The following is a 12,822-nucleotide window of genomic DNA, read 5'->3' on the forward strand; positions in this document are numbered from 1 at the left end:
CGCGACAGGCGCAGGCGCCGGCGGGTGGGGCGGTCCCGCGCAGGCGCCGCGGCGGCGCCGGCATGGAGGGAGAGGAGGAGGAAGACTATATGTCTGATGCATTTCTTAAGTAGGTGGCTCTTTCCCCCGACCCTGCTCTTAAGTGATTTTAACTGTGTTTTTTTTATAAAAGCGTTAATATGTGCCGGAATTGTTAACTCCTAGGCAGGATGTAAGGCCAGGCTTGCCCATGGTGAGGCGGGTGAAGGAAGCCTTTCAGAAAGAAGAAAAGCAGAAAGAAGCCAATGAGAAGAACAGGCAAAAGAGTATAAAGGAAGAAGAAAAAGAGAGACGTGACTTGGTGTTGAAAAGCGCCCTGGGCAACGAGAACAAGGGCTTTGCGCTGCTCCAGAAGATGGGCTACAAGAGCGGGCAGGCCCTTGGCAAAAGCGGTGAGCTCGGGTCTCCCTGAAGTGTGTGCCTGCATTTAACTATACCTTTGTATTTACTGTCACCTCATGTGCAGACAGGGACAACGATTGCCTCTCAGAGAGCCCTAGCACTGCTGAACTGTGAATGTGTTGTGATAGACCAAAATACAAGAGCAAACCCCTAAAACTGAAGTAAGAACAGTACAAGCTATGGAGAGATGCAAGGGAAGAATATTTGCAGCTCAATAAATGCACTTGCATCTATGTATGTATATGTATGTATGGCCAAACTTGGCGAACGCAGATTTGGGCAAGGCTCTCCCCACGTGGGTGTGCCCTTCCAGCCTGTACAGTGGATTTTTTAGGTGAGGCACAGCATGTGCAGAACTGGCCCCACCGTTTAAGTCCTGAGGTCCATCTGCCACGGCCGAGCGAGCTTGGACAGTGACAGTGAAGTCCTTGGGACTGTCACAGCACCCGGTACTAACCAGGGCTGACCCTGCTGAGCATCCGAGATGTGACGGGATGGGATGGCAGGGAGGCATTGAACTGCCAGGGGACAGTCCCACTGAGACTCGAACTCAGGTCCTTGGGATTCAGAGTCCAGAGTGCTCTCCATTACACCATGGGACCACCCATACACTTACATATGTGCATGCCTAAAGGAATTGCAGTAAGGGTGTCTTGAAGGTTTTGCAAAGCTAATAGTGTTCTGAAAAATGTTCCAACCCCTCTCTTGGAACTTACAGTTGAATTGTGAAGAAATGGTGCAGACCAGCCTACCCTTATGAAGACTTAATAGGTGAAGTTAAATCAGTAAAATAAGGCATCAATAATTCAGTATATCCAATAGTTCAGCATGTCTCTAGCAGACAATTGCAAATGGACTGGCCCAGATGGATTGTTTTTATTCTTCATCATTGTCAAGCTGTGAGATTCTGGAATGAAAATGCCCCAGAAGGCTGTAACAAAGCAGTCTTCATCACAGGCATGTTACACCTGTCATGTCAACACCATTTTTTTCAGTTGGGTCATGTCCTGGAAAAATATAGGAACCCAGCAGATAAGCCAAAACAGAAAGGGAGTTCCAGTTCAGCTGCGTCATTCATAGTGCAGTAAATATATATCAATTTGGGATTTTTCATCTTCCAACCAAAAAAAAAACCTCAAGAAAATGTACATATTTAACAGTAAAAGCAGCTTGCCTGCTTGAATACACTGCAGAAATCATAATTTGAGAAAAACTTGATTTCCTAAATTGACTTATCTTTTCTCTCGCAGGAGAAGGCATTGTTGAACCTATTCCTCTGAACATCAAAACAGGTTTGTGAAGCTTTCTGATTTACTTAGTTGGATATCAGGGCTTCTCAACTGCTTACATTCATCTCTTGAACTTGCATAGGCAGAAGTGGGCTTGGTCATGAGGAATTAAAAAAGCGAAAAGCTGAAGAAAAACTGGAAAACTATAGACAAAAACTCCATATGAAAAAACAAGCAAATGAACAAGCTGCAGATCAGTTCAGGTAAAATCACATAACTGAATTCCAAACAATGTCTAAACAAATATTCTCTTTGTGCTCTAAGTCTGATTATTTTTAATGTGTTACTATTTTTGAATGAAAGGTGAGAGTTACAATTCAGAGTAATTGTTTCTCAGTACTAAAGCAAAAGTAGATGAACGCTGTAATGCTAAAAGCATGTGCTGCATCATTTAGTTTTTTGTTGATATATCAAACAATATGCATACTAACTTTCCTCAAGTCATTTGCAATTTTTTTAATTGGAAAATTATGCCGTGTTTATCTGTGGATTTTACATTTAAAATCTTGAGCAATGTTGCTACAATGGTTTTAAAAATCAGGGTAAATTTGATAAGGTTGTTTGTTTTTGTTCTGATTTGCTTGTAGTATGTGGAAAAAGAAAGTATAAGGAAGGCTGTATCACTTGCAGATGTTTAGTGAGCCACTTTATGTCTTAAAAACCTGATGAAGAAACAGTGTTCATTGTAGTGTTATGAAAAAAGCACCATCTTGAAGGAATAATTCCCAAGAAATACAAGTGTGCTTCTATGGAAACAATGTCAGAATGACTTCTTCACTTGTATGTCTGAGAGAATTAGTAGGAATAGAATCTTTTTCTGTTCTTGAAAAACTGGACTGTGATGCATCTCTCACTATGTGTCTGCCTGCTTATTTACCTCTCTGCTTTTTCTTAACAGAATAAGATTCAAAAACAAACAGGAAGAACGTAAGATGGAAGGGGACCTGCGAAAAAGTCAGAGGGCCTGCCAGCAATTAGATATGCAAAAAGTGAGACTTGTGGCGGTTTCTGGGGCATTGGAAGGAAGGCTTACAGGTTAGAGATACAGGCTACAAACAAAGCAGTGATTCAGAAGTTCTCTAAAATTGTGGGGTAACCAGCCTGAAGTTGTGATGTTTGGCAACACTTCAATCCTCTTAAAAAATTTCAAAGCGTGTATTTGCACCTTTAGGATAGTTGAAGGTGCACACCAACCTCATGGTAACTTAAGTGAGAACCCATGTTTTTGTTCCTGTGTTCTTGTGGTGACTTCTGAGCTGTTTGCATATCTTTCATTGTCCAGTATCAGGCCATCCTCAATGATGGTGCTGTTTGCCTCAAGTGAGGGAGCAGCAGCATCATACAATGGTTAATGTTGGGAAGGAACTCTGGAGTTCATCTTGTCCAACTCTCCTGCTTAAGCAGGTTGTCCAGGACCATGTCCAGGCAGCTCTTTAGTATCTCTAAGGATGGGGATCATCATTGAGGGAACGAGCAGATTCACCAAAGCAGCATTTAAACAAAAAAAAAAAGAAAAAAAGCAAACAAACCCCAAACAAACAAACAAAATGCAAACCCAAAACTAACTACCTTCCACCTGTAAGGAATAACACAGGTAATAGAAGTAGACTACTATACATTTTTGCCGCTTGAAAACTTTTAAGTCTTTTTTGCTCTATTAACCTACTAGAGGTTAATGCCACCTCACAAGTTCTGCTGAGATTGTTTGATACCATTTAATTTGCTTCAGACGAAGACAGCTGAATTAAGCTTAGATAATCTTTGTTGACTCTTCTTCCTCTAACTTTACCTGAGGTGGATTAGGAAGCACCATGTGATCTCTTGCTAAAATAACTTGAAGCAGCATGTCTTTAACTGACATGCCTTTAACGTGGGTATCAGCTCAGGACCTGGTGTGAGAGACAATGTTGCTCTGTAGCCTTACACATACCAAACACAGATGGAATAGAACTAGTTGTTAGTGTGCACTTCACTGTTTAAAAAAGAAGTGAATAATCCTTCTTGTAGACTGCTGTACTTGGTCTCTCACTACAGCTTCAGTAATTCTGGTTATACTATACATGCAAGTTTTAAAACCTAACACCTCACTCTCTAGAAATTGGTTTTGTCTGGCAAGTTATAAGAAAACATACAAAGGCAGATAACATCCATTTAAATCCCTCATTATTTAAGGATATTGATGTTCCCAAGGAGAGTTGGTTTTGGATAGAACCTGAAGAGGAAGACAAAAAGGATGAGGAAGACAAAGAAGATGAAGGCACAAGCTCAGACTTAAGTGTAAGCTCTGTGACTAAAGTAATGGCTTGATTCAGAATTACATTTAATAATCCCATAAACAGTATATATGTATACATATATATAAATGATATACGTATACATGTCATTTTCCAAGCTGTAGTGAAGGGCCTCTTCGCAATCTTAGAGCAGTGATTCTTACAGCAATTACATGGTAAAATATTAAATCACTGATGTATTGGTCATCCGTTTTAAGGTGATCTTTGGAAAAAGCTGCCTATAAATTAAATTCCAAACATTTTTATGCCTTAGTCCAGATACGCAAGATGTATTTGAGTTTTAATTTTAGCTGCCTCATCTAATCTCTGAGGTTGAATTTTAGACTTGCCAAGTAATTTCTGAAAACACAGATTATCTCAAGTTGGACATTGGAAATTCACAATTTTTGTGAACTAGATTACAAAGCTGTTGTTACCCTTATGTGTTTGATTTGCAGAGATTAGATGTGAAAAGATGCACAGAAGAGACCATATATTTGAAATCAGGTAGCTAAGTAATATTTTTAGCTCTCTAGTGCAAGTACTTAGCTGGAAAGAAGGATGAACAAACAACAGACATTAATTTTCCAGAGATTATGAATTCTTATGCCCTGTTTTACAGAGCTGGGAAACTTCATGTCTTAGTGAGCTACAGTGTTGTGTAACTTTTCCATAGCAAAAGGTTAAAAATTGATTTTAACAAACCAGTATTTCAAAACTGATTTGTCATGTGAGCCCCAGATCACTGCATACCTGTACATATCTCTAGGTATCAGAAAAGCTACATATCCTGACAGCCTACTTGAGAGAAGAACACTTTTATTGCATTTGGTGTGGAACGACTTACGAAGGTGAGAGTAAACCAGTCTTTTGTAAGTATTGTACTTTGCTTATGCAGCTAGGCTCAGACAGTAGAATATATTCCTTGTGTTTCTCTGTGCAGGTTTAAAGGTAAACAGGCAGGAGAAATGAACACAACACAAAAGAGATTATCAGTCAGAGTTACAATTTAATAACAATATTACAATAAATGCAATGGCACAAAGAGAAAAATTGGTTTTAACCCACAAAACCCCAGAAGTATAACCCAGCACCCTGGGGCACAAGCACAGAGGGGTTTGTTAGCCCCTGTGCTGAACCCTATGTGGATTCCCCAAGTCCAAAGTAAAAGTCCAAAGTGGAAAACCTGTTGGTGCAGCTGACAGTTGCAGGATGGTGGAGAGTGGTAGTCTCCTCCTGTCGAGGTTTTGGTCCTCCTCTCAATCAGATGAGTGACCCCTGAGGTCTTCTTACCCCAAGATATGTACCCCCAGCTCCAGGTGGGAGCACCCAGTACCTCTCCCAGGGCGGGGAGTCACACAATAGGTGATCTCACTCTGTGAGTCAGGGGGTATTTTGAAACCATTGCTGGCCCATTAGCAGACACGCCCCCTCAGGCTGGGTGTGGAGGTGCTAACTCCCTGGAGGGGAGTTATCACAGCTCTTATCTCACAGGTGTCTTTCACACCCACATCACAACCTGAGGGGCCAGGTATGCCCTGGGCAGCTGCTGCAAATGGTCCACTGTTCTTGGGAAATGAATAGAGGGGTAGAATACATAGTGTTGATCACCCTCATACAGTGATAAACTGGTTCTACCTGCTGAACTAGGACATTCTCTTGCTGTAGTACTTTAAATCTACATAGCAAATTTACCTTCCAGGCTGCTGGTTTTTTGCACAAAGCTTTGTACATTTTGATTGTTAGCCAATTTTTAGGTTTACAGGCACAAAAAAACCCTCAAAACCAACCAACCAAACTAAAACAAGCCAAAAAACCCCCAAACAAAACCACAACAAAACACAGCCAATCATACTAAAATTTATTTATATTTCTGTTTATATTAATTTCATTTTCTGAAGACAAAATTCAGATATTCAATACCATGTTTCTGAAACAATTAGAAAATTATCCACTTTCACTGCACCAAAGAGGGTAGAATTTTTGTTCATTGTTTTAAAACAAATTTGGGAGTTAATATTTTGCAAACCTTGAATTCTATTAAATCTGTTTTACCTGGATCCTACAAATATTTCTAATAACCAATTTTTACTCCTTTGAGCTGGAATTATTCACTTTTTCTCTGCTTATCCTGCAGACTCTGAAGATTTGTTTTCAAATTGTCCAGGAGACAGTGCTGCAGATCACGACTAAAGCCTTTCTAAAGGAAGGAGTCCTAAATAAGTATGTATAATTCACAATACCTTTTAGAAAGTTTGGAGCTGTGCTATAGTCAAAAATTCATACCAAAGTACGCAGAAGAGTTAGGTTGACAGGTTAAACTCACATTTTCTATTTCATGCACAGTTTAATAGGAATTAAAACTTTGAATTTCTAATTGAACTACCATAACTGAGAGGTAGGTTAAGACTTTATGCCCTACCCAACTGAACAAGATCAGCCAATAATAATGTTCAAATTTAAATACGGGAATAAATATTGGCTAGTAACTTTGTTGTGTAATATGTTAAACAGTTTTTTTCATCTGACTAAATATCAGACTGGTTTTCTTACTACCTTAAACTCGGTGGGAAAAAAAAGTTTGGGAAACATTACAGTGATGTTATTTGAACCAATATTTCTGTTGTAAGTGAAGGTGCATGTTTTGTATAACTAAAGAGAACTAGATCATGATGCTGGGTTTTCATTTTTTTTATGTAAAAAATATGTTTTGTTTTTAGGGAACAGCAGTTGCTACTGTTAATAGCCATTAATAAAAAGGTACTGCTGAAGTATACAAATACTATGGGGGGAAAATATATCAAAACTACCTGGACAAGCTCAATATTACGTAACAGTAAGAAGGTAATGATACTATCAGCGCTCTGTCCAAAAATTGTAAAGGAAATTCACCCAGAAGATTGTCATGTATCAATTTTCATATTATGAATAGTTTTATAGAATAATAAAATTGTTTAGATTGGAAAAGACCTTTAAGATCATCGAGTCCAACTATATGAAACGGAAGAGAAAGCACAACTAGATAGTCTTATGTCTTTGAGGATAGAATTTCTCACAGATCTTGACCACTGCAAAGAAATACTATTTAGCCCAGGACAGTAAAATGCTCTATGTATTGCAGTCAAGGATCAGGTTAAGAAAGCTTAAAGCCATGATAGAATTAAATCTGGCCAGAGACATCAAGGGCAAAAAGAAAACCTTCTTATGCTGGTGATAAAATGAAGACTAGGGGAAATATGAGTGCTCCTGGGAGGACACAGAAGACCTGATTACCCAGGTAACCAGGAGATGGAGAAGGCTAAGATACTAATGACATCTTTGCCTCAGTGGCAAGTGCTACCACCACACTGCCCAAGTTGCAGAAGGCAGAAGGACTGGGACGAGTAAGAACCACCATCTGTAGGAGAGGATCAGATTGAAGAAAATATAAAGAACCTAAAGGTGCACAGTCCATGGGACCTGATGACATGCATCAACAGGTCCTGAGGGAACTGGCAAATGAATTTCTAAGCTACTTGTGTTGGGGTTGTTTAGCTTGGAGAAGACTCCAGGCAGACCTTATAGCACTTTCCAGGTCTACAAGAGAGCTGGAGAGGGACTTTTTACAAGGGCATGTAGTGATAGGACAAGGGGGAAATGGCATCAAACACGAAGTGGGCAGGTTTAGACTAGATATTAGGAAGAAATTCTTTACTGTGGCAGTAGTGAGGCATTGAAACAGGCTGCCCAGAGGAGCTGTGGATGCCCCATCCCTGGAAGTGTTCACTGCCAGGCTGGATGGGACTTTTTAGCAACCCAGTCTAGTGAAAGGTGTCCCTGCCCGTAGCAGGGGGGTTGGAACTGGATGATCTGTAACGTCCCTTCCAACCCAAACCATTCTATGATTCTATATGTATGATTCATGATAATAAGAAAAAAACCTCAGAACTGCTTAAGGCCTTAGAATGCAGGTACATTCAGAGTCTTACTTGGCAACAAATACAGTAGAACAGCAGTAATGTCCATAAACAGTCACCCACTTTGGAACCCATTTAACATTTCCAAAAAAGCATATACAGTACTTTACATATTACCTATCTTTTCTGCTTAGAAATCTCTGGTCATTTGTCCTTATGGAATTAATGTTGGCTCCACAGCAATGAAGTTTGACAAGATACAGCTCAAAGAGAAGCAGCTTAAGGACTAACATGCCTGTCTTTTCACTCTTCTCCTCACCACAGCACACACAGTACACAATACATTGAGTTCAGGCACATCTGAACTCTTTGAAGGATATAACTGAGGAGTAACAGAAATACTGCTGTTACATTTTGTGGGGCTGACAGTGAGACCACCAAAGGTATTCAGTACACTTGTTAAGGGTTCGGCATGCCTCAGTATTACAACAAGGGATTAAAACCTAGCAGCATAGGAAAGCATGTTTAAAGTGTTCTCTCAGCATAGGATTTCAAATGGTTACTATCAAGAAAACTGGATAATTTTGGTATATCAATAGCACCTTAAGTGTTCCTTTCCACAAAAAAAGCAACCATCAAAACCTAGGTTATTCAAAAGTTTAGAACAGATCTCAAGAGTTCCTGGAAGCTGAATGTTTAACATTTAAGTTCTTGAGAAATCCTTACTTTAGAAGTTTATATTTTTATATTCAAGAGTACCGAAGGTGCTAGTTCATCAACAGGTGTAAAGAGATAAGAACACTCACAGTACTGAAACTCAGTGAGGAATAACCCACACCTATTCCTAGTATCTTTTCTACCAAAACTAGTCTTGGTATTAATGGGAGCATTCTAGTAATTACTAAAAATATCATTAAACAAATCAGAAAAGTTTGAGTCACATACCACAAGACAGCACTTCCATGTAAGCAAAAAATGCCCTCAAAGAATAATGGATGCAGCACCACAACCAGGGATTTGCCACAAGCCAGTTAGCACTTTAGCACATCAATGTAATCTTCTAGGAAAAAAGGACTAGGTTCTTTTACTTATTGTAGAATACAGTTCAGCTCATCCACAACCTGTATTTCCAGGTAAAAATTGCAAGTGATTTCTTGTAGAAATACTCTGTCCTGGTCTGCAGCTGATGCGCATGAAGTGGTGATGTGGCCCTTTGAGCTGACAAACTCCTCAATAGCAGGAAGGCAAAGCATCAAGAAAAAGACATACCCCATTGCTGTTACTTCCAGCATCTATTGTTATTCCATCAGTTTCAATAAATCCATCAAACTCTGGATTTACACATTTAACAAGAAAAATTTTTACGTGACTTTTTATCAACAGATTTAACAAGATCAAGCATTTGAGATGCAGAGGGTCTCTTCGAAGGCTCTCTTGAAAGCATCTTTTTGATTAAGGTTGCCTGCAAAAAAAAGGCATTAGATTATATTTTTGAGTAAATAAACTAACCCAAATAATGTATTAAAAGCCCATACCTTTGGTGGAAATTGCATGATGAAACTCTCTGGAAGGTCACCTTCTCTAACAGAAGACCATACCTGAAATTCATAAAAGAGAACAGTTTCAGTATGCTTTCTTGGATTGTATTTTGCATCTATACCTTATGACCCATATAGTTTACTGAAGTAATTAAGAAACGACAAATCTACAGGAAAGGTAAGGCTTCAAAAAGTAACTGTAAACAGTGTGAAAGTTTTTCTATTTAGTTGTACATTGTTACAGGTTTACGGCCTTTTCATCAACTATTGTTCCTTTCTAAACTTAAAAGCTTTGCACTCTACAATGATGTCTTTGTTTCAGCAGTCCTCTCTATTTCAAAACCATTAGCCTTCTTAATTTAAAAGTAGTGGATTTATATAGTCTCACCACATTGAAAGAAAAGAAAAAAGAAATCAACTGAATTTCCTAGTTTGGATGTTAGTGTTTGCAATCCAAGCAGGTGTGCTTCCATGTTTAGTACCACACTCTGAACTGCCAATGTCACTGCCAAAACTGCTACATGGAGTTCAAAGCAGCTAACATGTAGAGGATTTCTAATTACATGCTTTAGAAACTGGGTTTGGGTTACTTTTTTTTCCCTAAATGACACTGTCTCTTACAACATCTTCCTAGGCAAGCTCAGGAATCGCAGGCTGGACAAGTGGATGGTGAGGGGGGATTGAGAACTGGCTGAACAGCAAATCCCAGAGGGTAGTACATAGTGGCACAGAGTGTAGTTGGGGGACTACAGGGACTAGTAGTGCCCCCCAGGGATGCAGATACTGGGTCAATTATTGTTTAACTTGCTTGTCAATGACGGGGATGAAGGGCCAGATGCCTCCTCAGCAAGTTCGCTGGATAACACAAAACTGGAAGGAGTGGCTGATACCCCAGAGGGCTGTGCAGCCCTTTGGAAGTACTTTGACAGGCTGAAGAGATGGGCAGAGAGGAACCTTCTAAAATTCAACAACAGCAAATGCAGAGTCCTGCACATGGGGAGAAATAACCCCCTGCACCAGTACAGGCTGGGGGCTGACGTGCTGAAAAGCAGCTCTGCAGAGAAGGACCTGGGGGGGTCCTGGTGGACAACAAGCCATCCATGAGCCAGCAGTGTGCCCTGGTGGCCAAGAAGGCCAGTGGTATCCTGGGCTGCATTAGGAAGGGCATTGCCAGCAGGTCAGGGGAGGTGATCCTGCCCCTCTACTCAGCTCTGGTGAGGCACATCTGGAGTGCTGTGCCAGTTCAGAGATCCTTGGTACAAAGAAGATACAGAACTCTTGAAGGAGGTCCAGTGGAGGGTAACATACACTTAAGGGACTGAGGGAGCTGGACCTGTTCAGCCTTGAGAAGAGATGACTGAGAGGGGATCTCATCAATGTCTGTAAGTATCTGCAGGGAGGGTGCCAAGAGGATGGATCCAGGCTCTTGGTGGTGCTAAGCAATGGGACAAGAGGTAATGGGCAGAAACTTAAGCACAGGAAGTTCTACCTGACATGAGGAAGGGCTTCTTTACTGTGCAGGTGCTTGCAGGTGACCAAGCACTGAAACAGATTGCTCAGAGGTTGTGGAGTCTTACTCACTAGCGATATTATGGACATAAGTGCAACATGCTCTAGGAGACCCTGTTTGAGCAGGTAGGTTGGACTGGCTGACCTGCAGTGGTCCCTTCCAGCTTTACCCATTTTGTGATTCTGCAATAATGTAGTTTCCTGACTAAACAGAGCAGTCTACTTAATTTATTGTTAACTAGTGCAATGTTTGCCTGAAGATGACAGTTGTGTTCTTGCACTTGGCTGTGCATCCTGAATCATTAGCTATTCTTATGGATCCTATAAGCCTGGTGTACCAAGCCCTTACAACCAGTATCCAACAGCTCCCACGAACTTCCAAGTTTTTTCCCTACTCTTCAGCAGTAACCTTAAGCTGGGACCCTACATGCTGAGGCTCATCAGCTGAACAGGTTCATCCGTTACTCAACACAAAATAATCAACTTTACTTTTGCATGATGTTCTTTAAGCAGGGCTTGCCAGCCCTAGAGTTTATCATGCTCCATTAAGTGAAATTAATTTATAAGTGAACTGAGCAGCTGAGGACCATCCTAGGACTTCCATCCACGTAACTTCCTTACCTGCTTACAGAGCTCAAGATTTTTATACTTGAAGGAAATACTGCCTTTCCAACTGTAAATACTGTGAGACTGTGCATGCATTTGCATCCGCTGTGAGCAGGAACAAGGTATCTTAGGAAGTACAGCAAGGTGGTTGAACAGAGTCAAGTTGAACAAACACACTGGTATGAATTTTCCCCATACTGGCAAAAGGATGCAGCTAATGATGTTCAAAGCCTTCTGGGTCTGGCCACAATTACTTTAGACATACACAGCAGCTGCATCACTGTCCTACATATACATGCATTTGTGCACATGAGCTTCTACAATAAAAATGTATGAAGTATCAATAAAAAGCTAAAGATGCATAAAAGATACCTTTAAAAAAAAAGTTTAAGAAACACTGGATTTCTTTTTGATGTAACATCTTTTTCACTTAAATCTACATATTCCAAATCACTTCCATTTTCATTTTGGAAAACTGCAAGTGTTTTATCTTGGTGGAAACTTTGTTCTTGCTCCACTGTGTAGTGAAGACAAGCATGGCAGAGATAAAACTGACAGATTCATAATTTTTATTCTCTAAAATTAGAAAAACATTCCCTTCAAGTTTCTGATCAAAAATATTTGTAAGAAACTTGACATATTTTTTAGCTTGATATCAATTTTTAGCATGGTCAGGCTTTAATGTATATGTAATAGGACATAGGAGAAATAAGCTGTAATATTTCTTCAGTTATGACATTTTAACTGAGGTGTGAGGAACTTGCAGGCCTTATGGAAATGAATTAAGGAAGAAAATGTAAATAGAGACAGTACTGTAGATACACTGATTCCTTCTAGCGTGCAGTCAACATGTGACACCAGCAGGAAGGCAAAACAGTATCAGGGAGAGTTCTTTTCTAAATTTAAAGGTTACATACCACACTTTTTTCATGACGAGAGAATGCTGATAAAATTTCAAACCAAATTAATCCCAGTGCATAAATATCTACTTCCATTCCATATCTGACTCCGGACTGGAAAGATAAGAACCAGAACAATATAAGCATCAAATCCAACTGTAAAGCAGCACTTCTTAAAGCAGAATTTGAAGTCAGCAGAAATTTCCACCCCGGGGCGACAGGATTGATCCTACTCGATATCCTTATTAGTCATTAACACTTTCTGCCACAGACCTGTTAAGTACTGACTATTGTGTCTCATTAAGCACACTGCAATTAAGACTTCTACAGGCCTATATAGATAAAGCATGCCAATATTGCCCTGTGACAAA

General features: G+C 40.0%; 2 protein-coding genes across 11 annotated transcripts in view; one reads left to right on the top strand and one right to left on the bottom strand.

Moving 5' to 3' along the window:
* Window positions 1-12,822, top strand: part of GPATCH11 (G-patch domain containing 11) — a 25,043-nt gene continuing 12,221 nt past the window's right edge. The window contains exons 1-9 of one of the 6 annotated variants that reach the window (XM_071575595.1): window positions 26-109; window positions 205-431; window positions 1,692-1,733; window positions 1,813-1,933; window positions 2,629-2,719; window positions 3,903-4,007; window positions 4,773-4,854; window positions 6,141-6,226; window positions 9,033-9,122. In XM_071575595.1, the coding sequence (XP_071431696.1) occupies window positions 63-109; window positions 205-431; window positions 1,692-1,733; window positions 1,813-1,933; window positions 2,629-2,719; window positions 3,903-4,007; window positions 4,773-4,854; window positions 6,141-6,196 (771 nt within the window). In that variant the 5' untranslated portion in view covers window positions 26-62 and the 3' untranslated portion in view covers window positions 6,197-6,226; window positions 9,033-9,122. Of the gene's footprint in view, window positions 110-204; window positions 432-1,691; window positions 1,734-1,812; window positions 1,934-2,628; window positions 2,720-3,902; window positions 4,008-4,772; window positions 4,855-6,140; window positions 6,677-6,723; window positions 7,786-9,032; window positions 9,123-12,822 lie in introns of those variants that run through there. The other 5 variants (XM_071575587.1, XM_071575621.1, XM_071575604.1 and 2 more) reach the window with 5 other exon arrangements.
* Window positions 9,177-12,822, bottom strand: part of EIF2AK2 (eukaryotic translation initiation factor 2 alpha kinase 2) — a 22,755-nt gene continuing 19,109 nt past the window's right edge. For all 5 annotated transcript variants that reach the window (XM_071575560.1, XM_071575534.1, XM_071575526.1 and 2 more), the window contains 3 exons: window positions 12,470-12,565; window positions 9,435-9,497; window positions 9,177-9,361 (listed from right to left, as the gene is read on the bottom strand). In XM_071575560.1, the coding sequence (XP_071431661.1) occupies window positions 9,245-9,361; window positions 9,435-9,497; window positions 12,470-12,565 (276 nt within the window). In that variant the 3' untranslated portion in view covers window positions 9,177-9,244. The remainder of the gene's footprint in view (window positions 9,362-9,434; window positions 9,498-12,469; window positions 12,566-12,822) is intronic.

The sequence above is a fragment of the Pithys albifrons genome, chromosome 2 (assembly GCF_047495875.1).
Source record: "Pithys albifrons albifrons isolate INPA30051 chromosome 2, PitAlb_v1, whole genome shotgun sequence".
NCBI classification, from domain to species: domain Eukaryota; kingdom Metazoa; phylum Chordata; class Aves; order Passeriformes; family Thamnophilidae; genus Pithys; species Pithys albifrons.